This window comes from Tyto alba, unplaced genomic scaffold (assembly GCF_018691265.1).
Source record: "Tyto alba isolate M040663 unplaced genomic scaffold, T.alba_DEE_v4.0 Super-Scaffold_22, whole genome shotgun sequence".
In the NCBI taxonomy this organism is placed as follows: Eukaryota; Metazoa; Chordata; class Aves; order Strigiformes; family Tytonidae; genus Tyto; species Tyto alba.
In genome coordinates, this window is record NW_024881296.1 from 15,222,407 (window position 1) to 15,241,702 (window position 19,296).

The following is a 19,296-nucleotide window of genomic DNA, read 5'->3' on the forward strand; positions in this document are numbered from 1 at the left end:
AATTGAGATATGGAGTTTGATGAGACCTTCAGTTAATAACAGCATATATGCTTTCTTCTATATAATCATAATGTTCTTTTCTTGTAAGCCAAGCCTTTGGCTTTTATTATGTATTTTTCCTATTACTAGTGAAGCAATTTATTTCAGTGTTACCATTTGATAACAGGGAAGGAGCTGATGGAAAGATTAGAATTGGATACCAATTGGAAGCAAGAAGCTTTTCCTACGGAAGGTGTTCACCATCTCTCCAAGTCTTGGAAATTAACAACGTAAACAGGCTGGGAAATGCATGCCTTCAAAATGAGTGAATCCATTCTGTGCAGAGTGAGACCTGGTTTGCATCTTCAGACATTATAGTGCCCGTCCTGCCAAATATCCTCTCATATTTTCCCCTCTTTACTTTTGTCATGAACAGTGTTTGATGTGCCAACAAACAATTCATAAATACCTGTGTACAGTGCCGCAATGCTAAACCTTGTTTACTGAGCAAGTTCTAACCCATGTCCTCTCCAGACAAAACAAGAAGAATAGACATCAGACAAATGCATGTAGAAGCAGTTTTCTCTGAGGCTATGTACAAGCATTAAAATTAGTCACCTCAGCTAAGTCTGCTCTTTATACCTTCTTGCTTTACAGTGTCCAAGTTTAAAGAAAACTGATTACTCCAGCCAACCCTGGTTATCTCTTCTGATTTTTTGGAGCAGAGAAATTTTTCTGAGCTTCGTGTCCAAGCTCACTGCTCCTCTGAAAGCCAGCTCTGCACTGTAAGCTTGCTTAGACATTATCTCTACTTTTATTTTTGAGTCTTGAGGATTTGATATCCTTCAGTTCAACATTTCCATATTGAACCAAGCAAGCAGTTTTGTTCCCTTCCTGTTTTTTTTTTGTTGTTTTGTTTGTTTGTGGTTTTTTGTTTGTTTTTTTTTTGTTTGTTTGTTTTTTTTTCTTTTGTTTTGTTTGTTTGTTTGTGGTTTTTTGTTTGTTTTTTTTTGTTTTTTTTTTCTTTTGTTTTGTTTGTTTGTTGGTTTGTTTTGTTTTTTGGTTTTTTTTTGTGGTGTGGGGTTTGTTTTTTGATTGTGTTTTTTTGTTTGTTTGTTGTTGTTTTTTTGTGAAATTAAGTCCAGATGCATATTTTTGGTTCTTCACGTGTGCAGTTTAGCTATGTTTTCACTGTTATTAGGATTCAGTTATCTCTTAGTTATTGGTGCCCAAAAATGAGAAGCACCAGTTTCTATGCAAGATGTGAACTAGCAATCAGTGCAGCTAAACAATGCAAAATATTGTAGCCAGTGAAAGTACAAGGCCTACAGAAGGTAGCAGTACACATAAACATACATATCAAATGTACACAACCTAACAAGCATTTATTTCTTTATACCCTTTGGTCAGCAGAAATGCAGTAATATTACTATAACTAAAAATATAGTTATTTCTTGCATTTAAAGAAGTAGGTGACTATCATGATACAGGTCTGGCCTTTTTTGTTTCTAAATTAGATGTCTGCTAATGTCTACTCATTACAGTAAAGTGTAGTGACACATGAAATGAATGTTCGAGGTACTTTTAAACAAGAAGCCTCTTATAAGGCTGCTGTTGCCTGCAAGGGACTGGATTTGGTCTCCAATATATTCCTCTCTGGTTATGCACTTTTAGGGGGGAGAAAGGAAAAAAACCCCAAAAAAACAAAGCAAAACAAACAAACAAACAAAAAAAAAACCCCCAAAAAACAAAACCAAACAAAAAACACCTCCAAGAATATACTTCAGTTTAAAAATCTGCTTATTACATGGCAAATAAAGTATTGGTCCCAAAATTCTTAAAGGAAATACAGTATTTCTTTAAAAAGGACACACCAATCGAGTACTGATAATCTTCCTGGAAGATAAATTGTGGAGGCAACCAGAAAATTATGTTAGAGTGGGTCTCTTAAATCAGGGTAGTAACTGTGGCTCTGGGTTTTTTCATAATGCTACCTGAAAGGAAGGGAAATCTGATGTATTTCAACAAAAGGCACCAAACAGTTGAGTTTGTTTATTTGTTTTTTGTGACTGCAGTGCTTATTTTTAAGAAGTATAAAAGTGTTGCTGTTGGGAATTCTTTTTTTATAAAGCAGGTGTCAATGGCATTGAGAACTTACATATGTAAGACCAGTCTTTTTATACTTCTGGTCAGGTATGGGCATGCCTAGCATGAAATAGTTTAGATTGACATCTCAATCAAATGTCAAGCAAATGTTCAGACCATTAAGACTGCAAACAAATACACTTTTTTTTTTATTTGAAGGGTTTTTTTAGTTCATGTTTAAATTTGTTCCCTGATGGGTCTTGTTGCTGACACTATAGTTTTATAGGAAAGAAAACTTGTGTTGGCTGGAAGTTTATCAGGAGATTTTGGTGGTTTGGGGTTTAGCAGCTGCTTATATTCTGTAGTATGCTTCATAGAGAGAAGAGTAGCTGTCAGTTTTAAAAAGAAGGAAGTTTGGGTACAGCTCGTTATCACCTTTCAGATCTCATGACTTAGGTGTTTGTGGTGAAATCCAGACCCTGCCTAAGGAAATGTTTTTTATAAAGTGCTGTGCAGAATCACTTGGCTTCACTATCTGCTAGTCTTTTTGCCATCATTGACAGCTTAATTTAGGTGATTTGATGAAGTATTATCTGGTTATCTGAAATACTTCCTGACATAACTAAAGTGAGAATAAGTGTTTTAAACTCCTGTGTCTTTATACAATCTCCTATGTATATCCTTTGTGCTTAGTGATTTAGCGCTGTTCAACAACTGAGGCTCCTTACAAGAGCCTCTCTGCCTCTCTTGGTGCCAGCGGATCCAGTCCTAATCCCAGTCCAGGTATTGCTTTTTACTGGAACAGCTGGGGTTGTTTGTTTGTTCGGTGTTTTTTTCTTGTTTTGTTTTGTTTTTGTTTTTCTTTTTTAAAGAATATTATTTTGATCTCAGGGAGCTTTTTGGTTCTTGGTTTTTTGAGGCTGTTTTTTTCCTGTTGTTTTGGGGTTTGTTTTTTTTTTTGTTGTTGTTGTTGTTGTTGTTTGTTTGTTTGTTGTTGTTGGGTTGTGGTTTTTCTTTTTTTGCCTGTTTACATGTGTCAGACTGTATTTATGGCCTCAGTTTTAAGTGTCCTAGGACAGAATAACCTTTCCATGTTGTCATCCCTCTAACACCTCTCGAGTACCTTGCAAATGGCTAGAGGAGCACTGGGCACAACATCTATAACATGAGCTCACTCAGCACTGCTGTTGTCCTCATTGCACAGTCCAGCCAGCCTGCACATTGATGAGAGTCAGGCAGTGCCCCTCGCCTCCCAGTTCCTCTCACACAGTAAACAAAATAGGGGAGGCCTGGGGTGGCACCAGGGGCTGGACCTGAAGCACTGATTATGAAGATCTGTACTTCTTTCCCAGGCATTTCTACATTTCAGTCAGATAATACTTGAAAGGATGGGTAAGGAGCCTTGAAAATTTTTAATAAAATGCTTGATGCTTGTTAGAAGAATTGTCCTTGCTTTCCCAGAAGTCTGTTTCCAAGGCATACTGATACGACAGGTCAACACCACCTCCTGTTTCCTGGGTAAAACACCTGTGCTGGCATTCCCCATTGAGCCTGTAAGGAGGCAAGACTTCAGAGCCACCTCCCAGACGGCGGTACTGCTCTGGCCATCATAGCCCTGTGGTTGGCTAGAGGCTGCCTGCATTGGTTGACAAAGAGCTCTGTGTTGTGGTTCTCTGACATCCTCTGAAACCAGCCTAAGATGCCTAAATTACAGATGAAAAATAAGCAACATCAAGAGGAATCTCTCTTCACAGTTTGGTTGGTTGGTTGTTTTTTTTTTTTTCTTTTTTCTCCTTATCCACTGAAGTTCTGCCAAAGTACATTTGGTCATTCTTCTCCACCTTACGTGGAATTTGGGCTGTTTGCATATTCTGACTCTTAGCCTGTGATAATGTCATCCATGATGAGGTCTATAAGAGGATGTGTTTCTGCTGCAGAACCAGGCAATTGTTGCTGCGGAGAAAAAGCTCTGTAGTAGGTAGTAAGTATTACACAGGAACTTGCTCTTCTCATTGCTATTCAGAAGCCACTTTAAGAAGTTACAGACAAAACAGATCAACTTCAGGATTATGTTGGCACTTATTGACCCTGTGCTGTATTAATGAAGGCTTTTTATTGCAGCAGAAGGGCTTTTTATTTTTTGCAGGAGCATAAAATGCCTCTGGCACAGCTACCCTATAAGCATGAAAGCATGGAAATTAATCTTCATTTCAGTTCGTCCTTCGTGAAATTTACTTTAGTTGTTAAATTTTGTCCTTGAATAATTTTTTTGTCTTAATTGTTCAGAATGAATGCTTAAAATTTATCTCACTCTATGATACTTCAGTATCTCCTTTCATAGAATAAAATGTTTGTGATTCTCAGCCTCTTTGTTTAGTTCTAAGTCACAGCACTGTTTTTAAATCACCTGTCATCGGTTGCTGCCTTCTATTTCACCACAACATTCTAGAGACAAATAGACGTAGAAATATTTTTATATAAATCCTGCAAAAATGTCCTTCTTTCATATTTATAAATGTGAATATGAATATTTATAGCAGTATTTCCCCTCTAATTGTTAGTTCTTTTTCATAGCATTATAATATATGAAGTTACTAGAAACATGATGCCAGTATGATAGTCCTAAACCAGTTTTTAGTCCCCTTGAATTATTTTAATGTCATGTCACTGAAATTCAGAATTTTACAGTAAATATGCCAAATAACTTGTAGCTACTGAATCTGAAATAGAAAGAAATCAGCAATGGGAAGAATTAATTAAGAGGAGTTAAGTGTTAATAATGCTTAAATTCAAACTGAACTACTCTAACAAATTAAGAAACAGTACTTACTCTATATCTGATGACAAATAAATACTCTTTCTCCACTGTGTTGAATTTTTTTGAGGAATTACTTTCCTAAAGTAAGTTTTACACCAAATATACGCAGGTCTGTGTTAGCAACTGCATTTGGATAGTGCTTGTACCAAAGTTTGCTGATGACTTATTCAGTGTTTAAATACATCGTTTCATAAAGAATATTGTGTTTTTTCAACCAAACATAATTGTGGTTATCCAATCTAAAATGCCTAGAACCAAATAAATAAACCTCATTCACTCCATTGTAATAAAAATAAAACCATTTTACAGCAGGACGGAGTAATTCTTTGCTGGTGATTGATCTGAGTCATAGAATTACTTGATTGTGAATCCGGACAAATTCTATTCATCTGGCCAGTTGTGGATTCACAGATTGACAGTAATAGAAATCTGCCATATTACAACTCTATGTGTTACACAGTTACCATCTTTTTAGTAACATGGATGCATGCAATGATTTGCCCTGCTTACAAAATGTTTGCAAGCATATGTTTCAGAGGTGAGGATAAAGGGCACATAGTTTATTATGTAATTACTATGCACACAGAACTGCTGCTTGATTATGGGGAAAGTTATTATTCTGCCACAGCTGTTATGCCAGTGGGCTCATTTTGATGATGCGTTGTCTTAATGTATTAGCTTTAACCTTTAAAGATTTGATTTAAATCCTGACTGTGCTTCACAGGCAAAGAGATATGTATTCATTTCCAAGTTCTGAGAAGACGTTTTTCCACATGACAAAGGCTTTGTGCATGTCTGCTTGATTAGTTATTGTTGCTTTAGGGTATGTGGTTACACATACTTTTGCAGATATGGGTTAACACGTATGAATAATGTAGATTCTTGTTCACTATTTTCCTGTTATATGCTGCTTACAGCTATATCTTAAGTATGAAAATTCCACTTTCATGAAACTATGCTATTATTTTCTCCCTTTGAAGAATCATACAGTAGTAAATGTAGGATACAACAGAGGACAGTCAATGGAAGCTTGCCAGCTGCCATACGGTGCTAATAATGGTAATGGCATGCTGTATTGTAAACTCAGGATTTACAGCAGTTTATGCATGTATACACTGTGACCTTACATTGCTGTCAAAATTTATAATCATCACATCAATTTATAGAAGAAATTATTAAGTGTTAAGTTTTTTATACACTGAGAACATTTTGGACAGTCTGGGTCTCAAATGTTGTAATATGTCCATCTGGAGCAATAGATTAATACAACACCACGTGTTAAGTAGGGGTCAGGGCAAAGATTGTATGTTCTCAGGAGCCATTTTAAAGTCAAGATTAAGATCTGCTTAATTGAAAGGAATCAGAAATTGATATTATCCAAAAAGCGCTTGGGTTTTTTGTTGGTGGGGTTTTTTTGAGATGAAGAAACCAAATGTATTTTAAATATATGGCAGTATGCTCTGTATTCGTGACATAGTGTGTTGTATGTAGAAATGCATGAAAGTAGTAGTGAGGATAAAAGTTATATCATGGAATATATTGTGTAAAATACATGCTTAATCCATCAGTAAGTGTCACATGTACAGGTTTACACAAAGTTACAGAGAAGATCTAGAGAGATATGGGGCAGAGTTACATATGTGCACATAAAAGTGGGAATGGTGCGTAGACTGTGGTACTCTGAACTTTCATGGCATTTTCTGCAGTACTGTTTACATTAGTCTGGTCTATATTACATTTAGCTCTGAAGTATGAATGAGCAGGAGAATCAGTCAGTCTTTCAGGAAACATTAATTCATCTAAATATCACCAGCTTCATTTTTAGTTTAAACAACATAATTTACTGCATCACTGAGTTCAATAGGTAATTGACCATATTACTTTCTTCAGTTACCACATTACTAGTTTTGGGCAAGGTAATGAATCTTTACTTACTGCCAAGTACTGCTTTCTGTGAAATTATTGTTCATGATGTTGTCATGCTACACATGTACATTTACTGTGAGTTTTATCAGCCCTTTAGGACTTGGTTTCAGGACTCAGGAGCTGGATAACCAAATGCAGCTGAGCCCCTGAAGGGAGGCTGCATCTTATTTCCTTTGAGATCTTAGCCATGTCATGGTGTTTCATTGTAGCAGCAGCCAGCACCCCATTCTGGCTTTGTCTTCTGTAGGAAGTTGAAACAACTTCCTCTTAGGCCACAATGGCTAACGTGATTTTGACTCATGCAATTTCTGTCCTTCAGTCTGTTGGTGTCAAGTGCTGCTGTATTTGAAAGGCTGAGCTCCTTGAACTACCACCTCAAAGCTCTGGTGCTTGGCACAGTTCAGTCATTTGGTTCATGAATTTGAGGTGGAAGATGCTGGCAAAGGCAGCTAGTTGCCTCCTTTAGTGGTGGAGTAGGAGCTTAAAAGGAAGCAGTTGAAGGTTACTTATTTTACAATTGTTTCAACTCTCAGTTTCTTCTTGAGACATTGTCACGTGACCGTGGCCAAGTTTAGGCAATTACTATTTGCTCAGTGGTATACTCGGTACACTTTGAACAAATATCTAATGGAGCATAGAGTGAAGTGCTATGCCTCTTGCTTGGCTGTGATCCAGTTCTTCAGGCAGCTACATTAGGGCAGTCTCAACTGATTCGGTATTGAAATCTCAACGTATTATTTTTAATTAGTTTATATGTTTAAAACCTGAAAAATACATCTGAGTAATTCTAAAATGTTCATCTCATCTTTGCTTCCATAGTACCAGGATACGAATATGCAAGGTGTAGTGTACGAATTGAACAGCTATATAGAACAGCGCCTGGATACAGGAGGAGATAACCAACTACTTCTGTATGAACTGAGCAGCATCATTAAAATAGGTAAGAAAGAGTATCAGATGTATCTGAGCTGTTTACTCAGTATAAGTGCACAGCATGTTTCTTACAGGGCTTAATTAATAAAGACAGGTATTGAAGGATAACAGTGTTTTAATTTCCTATATAGTGCTCATTTACCTCATAACTCAGTGTACTAACTACAGCTGAAGGATTTAAAATCTGAATGCAAATTACTGTGCCCTGAACTCTCACTGGTATTACACAGTTGACAATAAGCAAGTAACTAAACAGTGGGTTTGTTTTTGTTTTTTTTTTTTCTTTTTGTCAAAGAAATGCAGAAAGCCAATTGTTTTGATCACACATACGTATAATCACTCCCCTGAAATGTGCTAAATGGATTCTTGTGTTCATTCATAGAAACTGGATATCAGATATGTTTATTAACTAGTTAGAGTGTTTATTAACTGTTGGAAAGAGACAGATTTTGACTCAAAGTATCCAAGTCTGTTGTGTAAAGCAGGATAAAAAGCACTGACTGCTATGTCCCCTTCTGATTTTGAGAGTTTTCATTTTAGCAATAAGTTATGGTGTTTTGTTGTCTTTAAACTTTTGAGAGTTTAAGGAACTTGACTTTACCCTGTTTCATACAACAGTTTGAATCTGGTAGAATTCTGACAAGTATAGCCTTTCTGGTGTGTGTCAGTGTTTTTAATATAGGGCAAGTGCAGAAAATAGAAGGGGTTTGTTTTGAAAAGTGTTTTTGTGGCAATATTTGCAAAATTTTATTTTTCCATAATTTTCTGTATTAAGGCAAAGACAAATATAGCTTACCATCTGTGAATGGTATTTATTTTACTCATGGTAATTATATTGTTATCTGACTGATTATATTGTAAATGCATGTTCTTATGTTTACTTATGTTACTTCTATACTGTCATATGAATTAATTTGAATTTACAGACCTTAGGCATTGGAATAAGAATAAGATGTATGAACAGGTTGTTTCTAATTATCTTTTAGAATGTACTAAACAACAATGGGGAAAACAAGAATTATACCTCTAACTTTGTAGAGTCTGGGAAGTTTCAAGGGATACAGCAATAGACCTGCAGATTTAAGACTTTAGATGTTTGTCCTAAGTGAAATTGAATCTGTCGTTTCACATGAGGGATCTTGTATAAGTTCTGTTTCCCCTGTGAGTAAAATTATTTCTTTTGTTATTGTTTTGGCAGCTACAAAAGCTGATGGATTTGCACTATATTTCCTGGGAGAATGCAATAATGTAAGTATGCTGGATTAAGATACTGCTTTTCTGTAGAGTTACAAGTGCATTTTCCAATTTGACAATGATATTTTGATTTTATTTTGAATGTCATTTAGCAGGAAATACTACCTGAGTGCTGAATATTAGCTTTATGTTATCTTTATTTCTGTAAAACAGAAGTGAACATAGTGGTAATGAAAAAATGGCATTACATTTTTTTTTAAAGATTTGGCAATATTGCTCTTGTTTCACTGAGTGTAGCAAATTAACTTGCAACTTAGCCCCATTATTAATTGTCTTTAACAAACAGAAAACTTGACTTGGATTTACTCTCTTCATAGCTATCCTTTTCATCTAGTTACCTCTCTGATTTTTTCAAAAATGTTATCAGGTCTTCTGTTAACTGCCAGCTGCAACTTGATAGTGTAATAACATAAATTTCAGATATAGATTTTAGTTAACATAAAGTAAATTGTACATTTAAAATTTATCAATGAAATTAGTTTCAGATGTAATAATTTGAGTAACAGTGAGTCCAATATTTGTTGTTTTGGTTTTTGTCATTTAGAACGCGTTACATTTTTTTTCTATCCAGATATTTGTACAGTTACTGTTCTACAAGATTTTGTAGTTACTTTGAATGACTAGCAAGAAGGAAATGCAGTTTATACTTCAGTCAGTTCCATCAACTTACAAATCACAATTTGTCAGAAATTTTTTGTCTTTCATTGACTCAGAAAACAAATTAAACTCTTCTTACTGAAAACTGACTAGACAGGAAAATATTTTTATCATTGGTTTTGTTTCCTTACTTTACACAGCCAGTTTTAATAGTTTATTTTTGTGTAGTCCATTAGCCAAATTCCTTTGCTTTTTGTGAAATAATTGAATTCAGAAAAAGGGAAAGAATTACATTTTTGAAATAATGAAAACAGGATTGAAGATGTACAAACCTGCAGGTGACTTGAGCCTTGCCTGTGAGTATTTTTTACTTATTCAAAAAGATAGTGTCTGATTTGAAGGATGTGGAAGAAGGCCCATAGAGGAATTTCCTGAAAGAAATGGAAATAGATTTTGCATTTTTTTTCATTTAATGATTATTTCATATAATAAAGACAAATCATTTTATTATTCATAAATTGGGTCTGCTCTGAATGAGTTCTGTAAGTATGTAAATAGTGTATATTTTTTAATAACCCTTTCACTGAGGGGTGTAATTTAAGTAAGATGTTGTTCACCTGTTGTGAATGCAATCTTTGGTTCTCATTAGTAGGTGACAGTGTCCAGTGTCATGGGTGAGGGGTAATGCAAATTGTCACTGAAGAGCTTCCTCCTGCTGCCAAAGGCCAGCGCCCGCAGGAAGTGCAGCCATCCGTTCCAAATGCACAGCGCTGGCCGGCTTCAGTGGCAGTGACTGTGTGCCAGCTGAGCATTCATCTCTCAATGCTTTGTAAAAGATTACAGTCAAATTAACTTTACAGCTTGAGATCTAGAGAATTCTTACTATGATGAGGTTTTTCCTATTAGATGAGTGTGGCATAATGCGGAGTTCCCCACAGTCTTCTGGTACCTTGAGTGCCTGGGCACTTTATGACCTTCTGCATTTTCTTGGGTTGTTTTTTTTGGTTTTTTTTTTGTTTTTTTTTTTTAATAGTCTATCAGTCAGTCAGGCAGTTGAATTTATTTGCTTCCCAGTATAACTCTTTCCTGAAAAAAGTTCCAAGTACTAAAAACACACATTGACTTTATTAACTGCTGCTATGTAGCTCCATCTCCCAAAATGGAATGTTCTTTATGTAGTTATTATAGCGACTCATCCCAAGTCCTTTGAAGTTAGTGTGAGATTTTCCATTCACATTAGTGGGCTTTGGGCCAGATTCATGTTTGTAGTCATGTATCTAAATGGTAATGCATTAGCCTACTTTTTGTAAGAAATTGTCATTGAAAATAGATTTGGATATCTTGGTCTCTTGAATATTTAATTTAAAAGGTGTGTCCAAGTGGGATTAACCATCATCCAGCAAATACTGGCAATGTATTTTTTTTTTTTATTAAATAGCTTTTTTAAATGGGAACAAAAAGATTCTCCATTGTATAAATGGCAGAAAGGAGCTAATTCTTTAAACTGAAGTTTCAAAAATGATTAAAAACCCCTTATCATTACCCTGGACAAAGTAGTTGCTGAATGCCTATAGCCATATATTGAAGAATGGCTTCTATTTTTTGGTGGTTTAATTTTTTGATTCTTGGTTTGTGAGTTATATTTTGCAAACTCAGCAAAGCTATTTTTTTTTTCTTTTTAATTTTAGCATTTGGGTGTTTGTTTGTTGGCTTGAGAAATATACATAAATGTGCTTGTATTTATCCAGTCAGCAGCCTCATGTTTCAGAGCTAGACCTGATGTAACAGTTATTTTCACCATGCTTTCAAGGAAATAATTTGTGCCTGAATACCACTTTTCTGGAGAGTGTGTTTATGTCTTTTTGAGAATTAGGTACTAGGAGGAGGATTGTGTAAGAATGGAGGAATCCTGCTAATGCTGCGGAAGCTCTCTAAATAAACAGGACAAATACTTAAAAATAAAATTTACTTTAAGTACAATCAATTGGAACTCCAGCAATCATTGATAAATGACAGATTTAAATGTCTGTGAGAGGAAAATTATTACTGCACCATCAATTCAAGACATCCCTAGGATTTAATCACAATCCAAAATGCACCATCACTCACCTAAAATTTAGGGCGCTCAACCTCAACTTTTCCTTGGGTGGTGTCCTGACCCAAAGAGACAATCCTCAACCACAGGCATGCTGCTCCAAAGAGGACTGGCTCAAAACTGGCTCACCCAGGGGACCTCATTTATACCCAAGCTGAATCTGGTCTGTGGTCAATATCAGCTCTTTTTGGCTGAGGGTCCTAACTGGGCCCATAAATACCAGAGAACAAGGGCATGAAAAAAGAATCAGCAGCTGCTATGTCTCAACAGCCAGGAAGGTCTGTCTTCATCAGGGTAGGTGCTCCTGCCACAGTTAATAAGAAGATACCTACTTTCTCCCAATAGCTTTTGTAAAGTTTAGTGAAGTGTGTTCTGACTATATTTTGTAAGGGAACTTAGGATCAAAATGGAGACAAAAGCATTAACTCTACTTTGTTTCAGCTCTGGTTATAAATATGTATAGGTATACTTGTACCTCTTTAAAGAATTCCAAATTTGAGAATCTTGATGTGTTAACCTCAGCTAAGAAACACTTTTGCAATATGAGATTTCCATAAGTACCTTTAGCCTAGATAAATAATGAATTTCTAATTAGGAGAGACGATAACTTCCTTTTACAGAAATTCTAGATATTTACAAATTGAAAGCCAGCAAAAGTTTACTGCATACTGTATGCTATTATTTCTTAATGCTGAGAGAAGAGTATTGCTATATCATAGCAATTTATATTTTTTTCATGGGTTACTAAGAACTCATTGTGAATCTTCCTTTGGTGCAATTTTTAATATGAACAGCACTTCTTTACATGAAAACTATATGAGAACTGAAATCAAATTTGTTTAATATGAAGAAGGACTCTAGATTAGCTGGTCCTTTTTGCAAAACATGGATGATATACTGGACTTTAAAAGACGACCTTGTTTTAGAAAAAATTCCTTTGTATTTTAACAGCACAAATGTGAGTTTGTTGAAATACCTGACCATACAAAAAGTTTCTTTATGGCCTTATTTTCTTTTTCTCTCTTGAAGTATACAAAATTATATCTTGATTTGTATTAGAGTTGGATAACAGCATAAGGACAAGGTAATTTCTGGCTGACAGGTCAGGTCAAATGCTTTCAGGAACTTTACTTGAGTGAATTTAATTGAAATAGAAGATGCCGCACCAAGTGCAGGCTACAGTGCATTTCTTTATGCAAATGTTACTCAGAATTTGTGCCAGAATGAGTGTGGCCAGTTCAGTTATTTTAGAAACCTTCTGGTTGTTCAAATTACTTGGGAACACTAGCACTTGTTGCGCTCCTTGCTAAGGGTGTTCTGATGGCGTGATTCTGCTTTTCAAATAATTGCTGCCAGGCAGGTAAGTACCACTCTTGTGCCCAACTCTTCCTTCCCCATAAAATTGCCCTGTGTATCAGAATCTGGTTTTGCACATGCTATACTTATGGTAGAATGTGTTGCAAAATAGTCAGGTACTAGAAACACTATAACTTCCTCATCAGGGTCAAGTGATCTGAACAGACCTGTTCCCATACTGCCTCTGGTTCTTCAACTTTCTCCATATCTAAGAAATTATCTTTGTCCATGGGTTAGTGCAGTTATGCATATAAAATTATTTATTCTTAAGGTACATAGCAGCCATTTTGAAAATACTATATATTGGAGACCAGAAACACTTTCAAATCAAAAAGGAATGTTTCACAATTCGCTAGCGAAGGACTTGACTTTATTTCAGTTTTATGTTTTATTCCTTATGTGGAAGAATATATAGTTGATAATTCTCATGATCTTAATTGAATATCACCTTCAAACATGACTTAAAGGATTTACTGAAATCCTTGTATTGGATGGTGTGTGTGTGTGTGTGTAAATCAATGTGCCTAAGTACCATGCTAGCTGGGCATGGATTTAAGCCCATAAACTGATATCTTTATAAAGCAACATCTCTAAAGTCCTTATCACAGCTACAGAGCTTTTAATATATTATTACATTATCTGATTCTTCAGATGCTTCTTGTTTATAGTCCTTATTTGTGTGAGTAATTCACCTCATGATTACATTGTGATTCCTATGTAAAGATGTATGACTTCGAATTTAATAGGCATACACTTAAAGTAGCTTTCACTAGGTCTTGTGAGCATTACTTAGTTCCTGAAACTGCAAATTGTGTTGACAAACAAATCATCCTTGCTTCAGATAGAAGTTTCCAATAACTTGATTGTAAGAAATAATTATGTGAGGCCACAAATATGTGCACCTACTCTGTGCTTCAGGGTGTATTTTATTAAGCTATTCTAGAATTTCTGGTCATGCAGAACTTGTTGCAGCTTGATGTGCAGTGCCATCTAGTGAATTTATGGGGTGAGGGATTTGAATTATTAAGAACCAAGGAAAAAACATCTTCTTGCTGTCTCAGATTTTTGTGCCAGGCTAAGGTACATTATTTTGAATGTGTAGACATCTTCTCTGAAATTTGAGTCTTTTAAATATGTTTCCAGTTGAAATCCACCTAGCTGCAAGTCAATTCAGAACATTTTTTTGTTCTCTGCATGAGTTGTAATATCATGTCCTCTTTTTAAAGTGGAAGAAATCTGTTGCTTTGTTCTTTGCCAGTGAATAGTGATACTCAGCAGAGAAGGAAAGCTGTTGATAAGTTATAGTGTCTGAGTTTAACTTTGAGTCAAGAAAATATCAAACTAAAAAAAGATAAATAACTGTCAAGATATTTTAGTGAAATTTTGGTCTGATTTCATGTAATATTCAGGTAAATGGACTTGTGGAATGTGGTCATGATGAATATACTACAGGTAGAATGCAGAACTGGTTAGAGAACTAGACAGAGACTAATTGTTTGTGGTTCAGTATCAGAATGGGAGATTTTACATAAATCTTCAAGGCATTATCTTGAATCTGGTTTTGCTCAATACATTCATTAATGCATGGGTGAAGGAAGAATATAGGCTTATGAAATTTGCATATTACATGAGATTGGGAAGGACTGCAGATGTGTTTGTAGCGACAGATTAGAATTCAAAATTATTTGGGGAAAATGGTGTGAAGAAACTGCACAGTGATTCAGTGATGACAAGTACTGGGCTCTCTATAGGTTGCCTCTCTCTGAGTAGGGCAGTTTATGACTTCAAGAAAGGTTCTGGTATTTTCAGTGAATTTGAAGGTAAATGTGAGTCAGCAATATTGCTGTAGCAAAAAAGACACTTGTATGTAGCAGAAGAAGAAATCTAGCCTCTGTGTAAAGTAATTTTCCCATTCCTCTGTCCACTGCTAAGGTCTCAGGTGGAATAGTATGCCTGGTTTAAGCACTGTACTTTTAAGAAAAGATTGGAGGAGCTGAAGTGAGTCCAGGACAAAGCAGGGAAAATGGTCAGGAAACAAGAAGCAATATTGCTTATTCTAAAGAAAAGAAAGTTGAGGGGTGAAGATATGCCTGGCTAAGGCACAGAGGGGAATCATCTCTTCTCCATACCTACGGTGTGTAGGGCAAGAAGTAGCGGGCTTGAATTGGCATTAGGAAAGCTTTCCCAGTTGTGGCTGTAATGAAGCACTACAGTGTGCTGCTTGTCGAAGGAATGTAAGAGGGGTATTTCAACTTAGTTTTCTGTGTCAGTGAACTGGTATAACTCTTGTGGCATTTTTCGGTTGTGTAAATCAACTGGAAAGTTTCCAGTTATGAAGTGCATTTTGAAATTTATACCATTCAGAAGGATGAAAACATTAAAAAAAAAACACCTTCACAACTACTAGTTGTTTCACAGCATGCAAGTGCATCATCTTCATGTCACAAGTATCCAACATTTGTACATACTATGTAGTTTGAAAATGCAAATCTCCTGTCAAGTGCACTGTCAGTTATCAAGGAGGAAATAAGAAGTTTTTATGAACAGTGGAGGTCGTTACTGTTCTTTTTGTTCTTCTTTTGTCCCTGTGTTCATCATGTAGTAGGATTGTTGCATTTGTGTTTAAAGTCAGAAAGTAATTGCCTATAGGTCTTTAATATTTAATATGGTACTATTGGGCTACTACTTCAACTTAGCCAGTTTGCAAATCCAAGGATTTTACCTGTGGATCCTTTCCAAATTAGTTCTGTTTGTTTGGTTTTCTTGGTCATCATTGCTTATTGTGATAAGTTTTATTCCTGCAAAAAAACTGGTCTTAGGGAACAGCCTTTATACCTATGTGCAAATAATTCTGTCATTATGCTGTGTGGTTTTACATGTAGGTTGTTACAACCTTTACCAAGAGTAAAAACCTATTGCTGCTACCAAACAGAAGAGGATGTGAGCAGCAAAACCCGTTAAGCTCACTTAGTATCATCTTGCTTAATTCCCATTTCTCTTTAATGTTTTGGGGTTTTTTTGTTTGTTTGTTTGTTTGTGTTTATTTTTGTTGTTGTTTGTTTGTTTTTTGTTTGTTTTGTTTGTTTGTTTGTGTTTTTTTGGTTTTTTTTTTTGTTTGTTTTTGGTTTTTTTTTGTTTTGTTTTTTTCCAAGCATCAAGTCATATAGTAATGCTTTATTATTGAGCCTTTAACTTAATGTTAGTCTAATAATAAATGATTTTCCATTAAAAATTTTTAGGGCCAGTTTTATCATCAGAATTTGCTGTGGGATAAACTAAATCAGGATCCAGTCACCCTTACCACCAGAACTATATAATAATGGAACGTTTGTCACCTGTGTACTTTAACCCTCATTCTAATCATTAAACTGGATTTTTATCCAGACCTCTTTTCTGCAAAGAAATTTTAGAAAAATCAGTTTATGATTGGTATTTGCTTAGTTATGTGTATTATAAAAAAAGAAGAAACATCTGAGCAGTTTGTGAAATGGCAAGCAATATAAGTTTGCAGCTCAAATACAGCCCTGACAAACTTTATACAGTTAGTTGAATGGTTTCTATCCTTTATGGGTTGGAATCTGGTGGTGTGCTGGATTTCCACAGGCTATGCACCAACAGCCTCTAGAAAAATAGCATCAATTACACCTGTAGTTGACCTCTTCATCAGAAGAACCAAAGACTGAAAGCACCTGAAAACTGTAGGTACTTTTTTATCACTGTAAGAATATCTGTCAAGAGGTGGTGATGGTATTGTGTTATGAGACTTCAGCTACTACTACTCATATTTTCTTTTACTGGGATTTTAATCTGCTTCCTCTGTCAAGCATTAGATTTTTCACTAGAAAAACCAACCATGGGGCCAAGCTATGACTGCATGACAAGATGAACATCAGTAATTCATCACGTGCATGTCTTAGCTGTTACAAATGAGAAGTAATGAGAGTTTTTTCAGCCACAGTAAAACAGGTTCAAGATAATTCATAATTTCAACGGACTCTGTGCATGGCAGCAGAAAGAGAGTACTAAAAGCCATGGTGCATTATGTCTTATTGGATATATACCAATTTTGTGATGTATCTGAAAGCCAAGTTTGCTGTGGTTAGCTGTGAATTGAGAATGTTATCATGTTGATATCCCTCAAGAACTGATTACAGTGTACATCATTCTGCATTGCTGTACACTGGAAGACTTGTTAATATATTAGCATTTAAAAATATATATTAGAGGTTACTATATGTTGCCTATGCCTAAAGTGCCTATGAAATATGAAAAGATGAGTTTTGTTACATTTGTCAGTGCTGACCAGTGGTTGAACCTTTGTTATGATTGTCATTTGTTTTGCACTTTCTGTTTTGTTTCAGTATGGTTTTTTTAAGCACCTCTTGCTCTTTGGTGGATTACAAGCCACACTGTAACATCAGTCAAAATTACTAGGAGTTTTTTTGGCTGGAAACTTTATCAAAGTGAATTAAAATATTATAGTAGGAAGGAAGGAATCATTTTGAAGATTTTGGGCCCAGCTGGAACAATCTGTTGTGTCACAGAAGGCAGGAAAGAAAGCACTTCATGTGCGCTGAGGTACCAACAAGGAATAGGAGGTTTCTGGTTTCAGGCTTCAGTGCTCCCCTGCTTAACTACATTTAAAGAAAGAAGTCCATCACCATGTGGAACTTGCTGATAAAAGATTGGCAATAGGGTAATTGACCTTGATGTAGGTAAGGAAGTTCTGTCTGTGTCTGGAAGGAGGGGAAACATCAAAACAGGGAATTGCAGAATCCTGTGGGCTGCCAGGTGCCAGAATGCGTGAACCTGGAAGCTTCCAAAGGACTCACTCCCCAAGCCAGTGTTTGCTCTTCTGGTAGTTTATCATACCCAGAGTGACTCTCCCATCTTGGTTGCCTTCTCTCTCATTGGCAGTGGATCTAATGCTCTGTCTACACTAGATATCTTTTATTACTTAACTTTTTCTGAGAGAGACAGTGACATCGCAATGTCAGTAAAAGAGCTATTCATGTTTTTCCGTTTCTGATACTGACCTATATTCTCACTGCAAGTGGCTTTAGCAGCAAAAGATACTGTGATCAGTGCACAGTCATCCTGCTGTCTCCTCAACCTTTTCCTTGTACTGCTTTTTACTCAGTATAGTATTTGGGGAATTATGAGACTTTATATTCTCATGTTTCCTTTTTTATTGACTATATATCATTTCTTCCTTATTTTGATTATTAATCACTGTTCAGTGTCATTGCCATAAATGCCAACTCTTAGTCTGTTTTTGAAGTAAAATATTCAAACCCGCTAAAGAAATGCAAGTAATTTGAAAGGACCCAATCTATCAATTTCTTCATTTACTTGTGAAGTTATATGGAATATATCTGATGTCTTCATGGGAACATTTCTAATTATGCTTTGAGCTGGTGAAGGATGATTTGAATGTGCATTTGCAAATTAAAAGAGTGCTGGAGTGATTCATGGCTAGAAGAGAGTAGGTGAGCCCCAAATTTCATTATTACTACAGTTTATTTTATAATATTTTCTTAAGCTAAAGGGAAAACAGGAAATGTGAGCTAGATAGGTAATGTGAAAAACATGGTGGTTTTAGGTAGTGGTCATTAAAGAGATTCCCTTAAATTTGTGTCTGTGATATGTCTCAAAGATTATTTCAATAACAAGCTGTAGTAGAGCAGAGCACAGCTTTTTGTTCTTAGTGCATTTTGTTTGGCTGACCTTGCCACTGATGGCTTCTAGAATTCAAAAGCTCCAAGAAATTTCCACATCCTTAATAGTAAATAAATGTCTAAACTCATTCAGATTTAAATTGATCATATATGGAATGTATCAACAGTCATGAAACTTTATTAGGTGTATGTATAAAGTCAATGTGGAATGGTAGAAGCTTATGGACTAATTGCAGCTTATATAGGGTTATTGAAAAAATTTGCCTTTCTTTTTAGTAGTGCTACATGGTCAGGATAAGATTATCAATTGTTCCATGGCCTTGGAGATCGAAGGTCATTATTTGAGGTCTAAGTGGAGGTCTGTCCTTGCACAGTAATGCTTTTTTACCTGTAGAGAGTCAGGAGGAAAAGTGTCAAATTTAGAATCTACTGGGTAGTTTGAAGAGTTTTTTGATCACTAACCCCTTAGCAGTGGGGGTTTGTAGTTTCCTGTAAGAAGCAGAATGGGATTTCTTCTGCAAAACTCACTTTAACACTGGAAGTAAGATAATGTCCATGAGCTTTTTCCAATGTAG

At 35.7% G+C, this 19,296-nt stretch overlaps 1 protein-coding gene across 3 annotated transcripts in view; it reads left to right on the forward strand.

Annotated features, from left to right (window-relative positions):
* The window catches only part of PDE10A (phosphodiesterase 10A), a 190,743-nt gene that overhangs the window by 117,653 nt on the left and 53,794 nt on the right, over positions 1-19,296 (forward strand). For all 3 annotated transcript variants that reach the window (XM_033011622.2, XM_033011623.2, XM_033011621.2), the window contains 2 exons: positions 7,628-7,748; positions 8,940-8,989. In XM_033011622.2, coding sequence (XP_032867513.1) covers positions 7,628-7,748; positions 8,940-8,989 — 171 coding nt within the window. The remainder of the gene's footprint in view (positions 1-7,627; positions 7,749-8,939; positions 8,990-19,296) is intronic.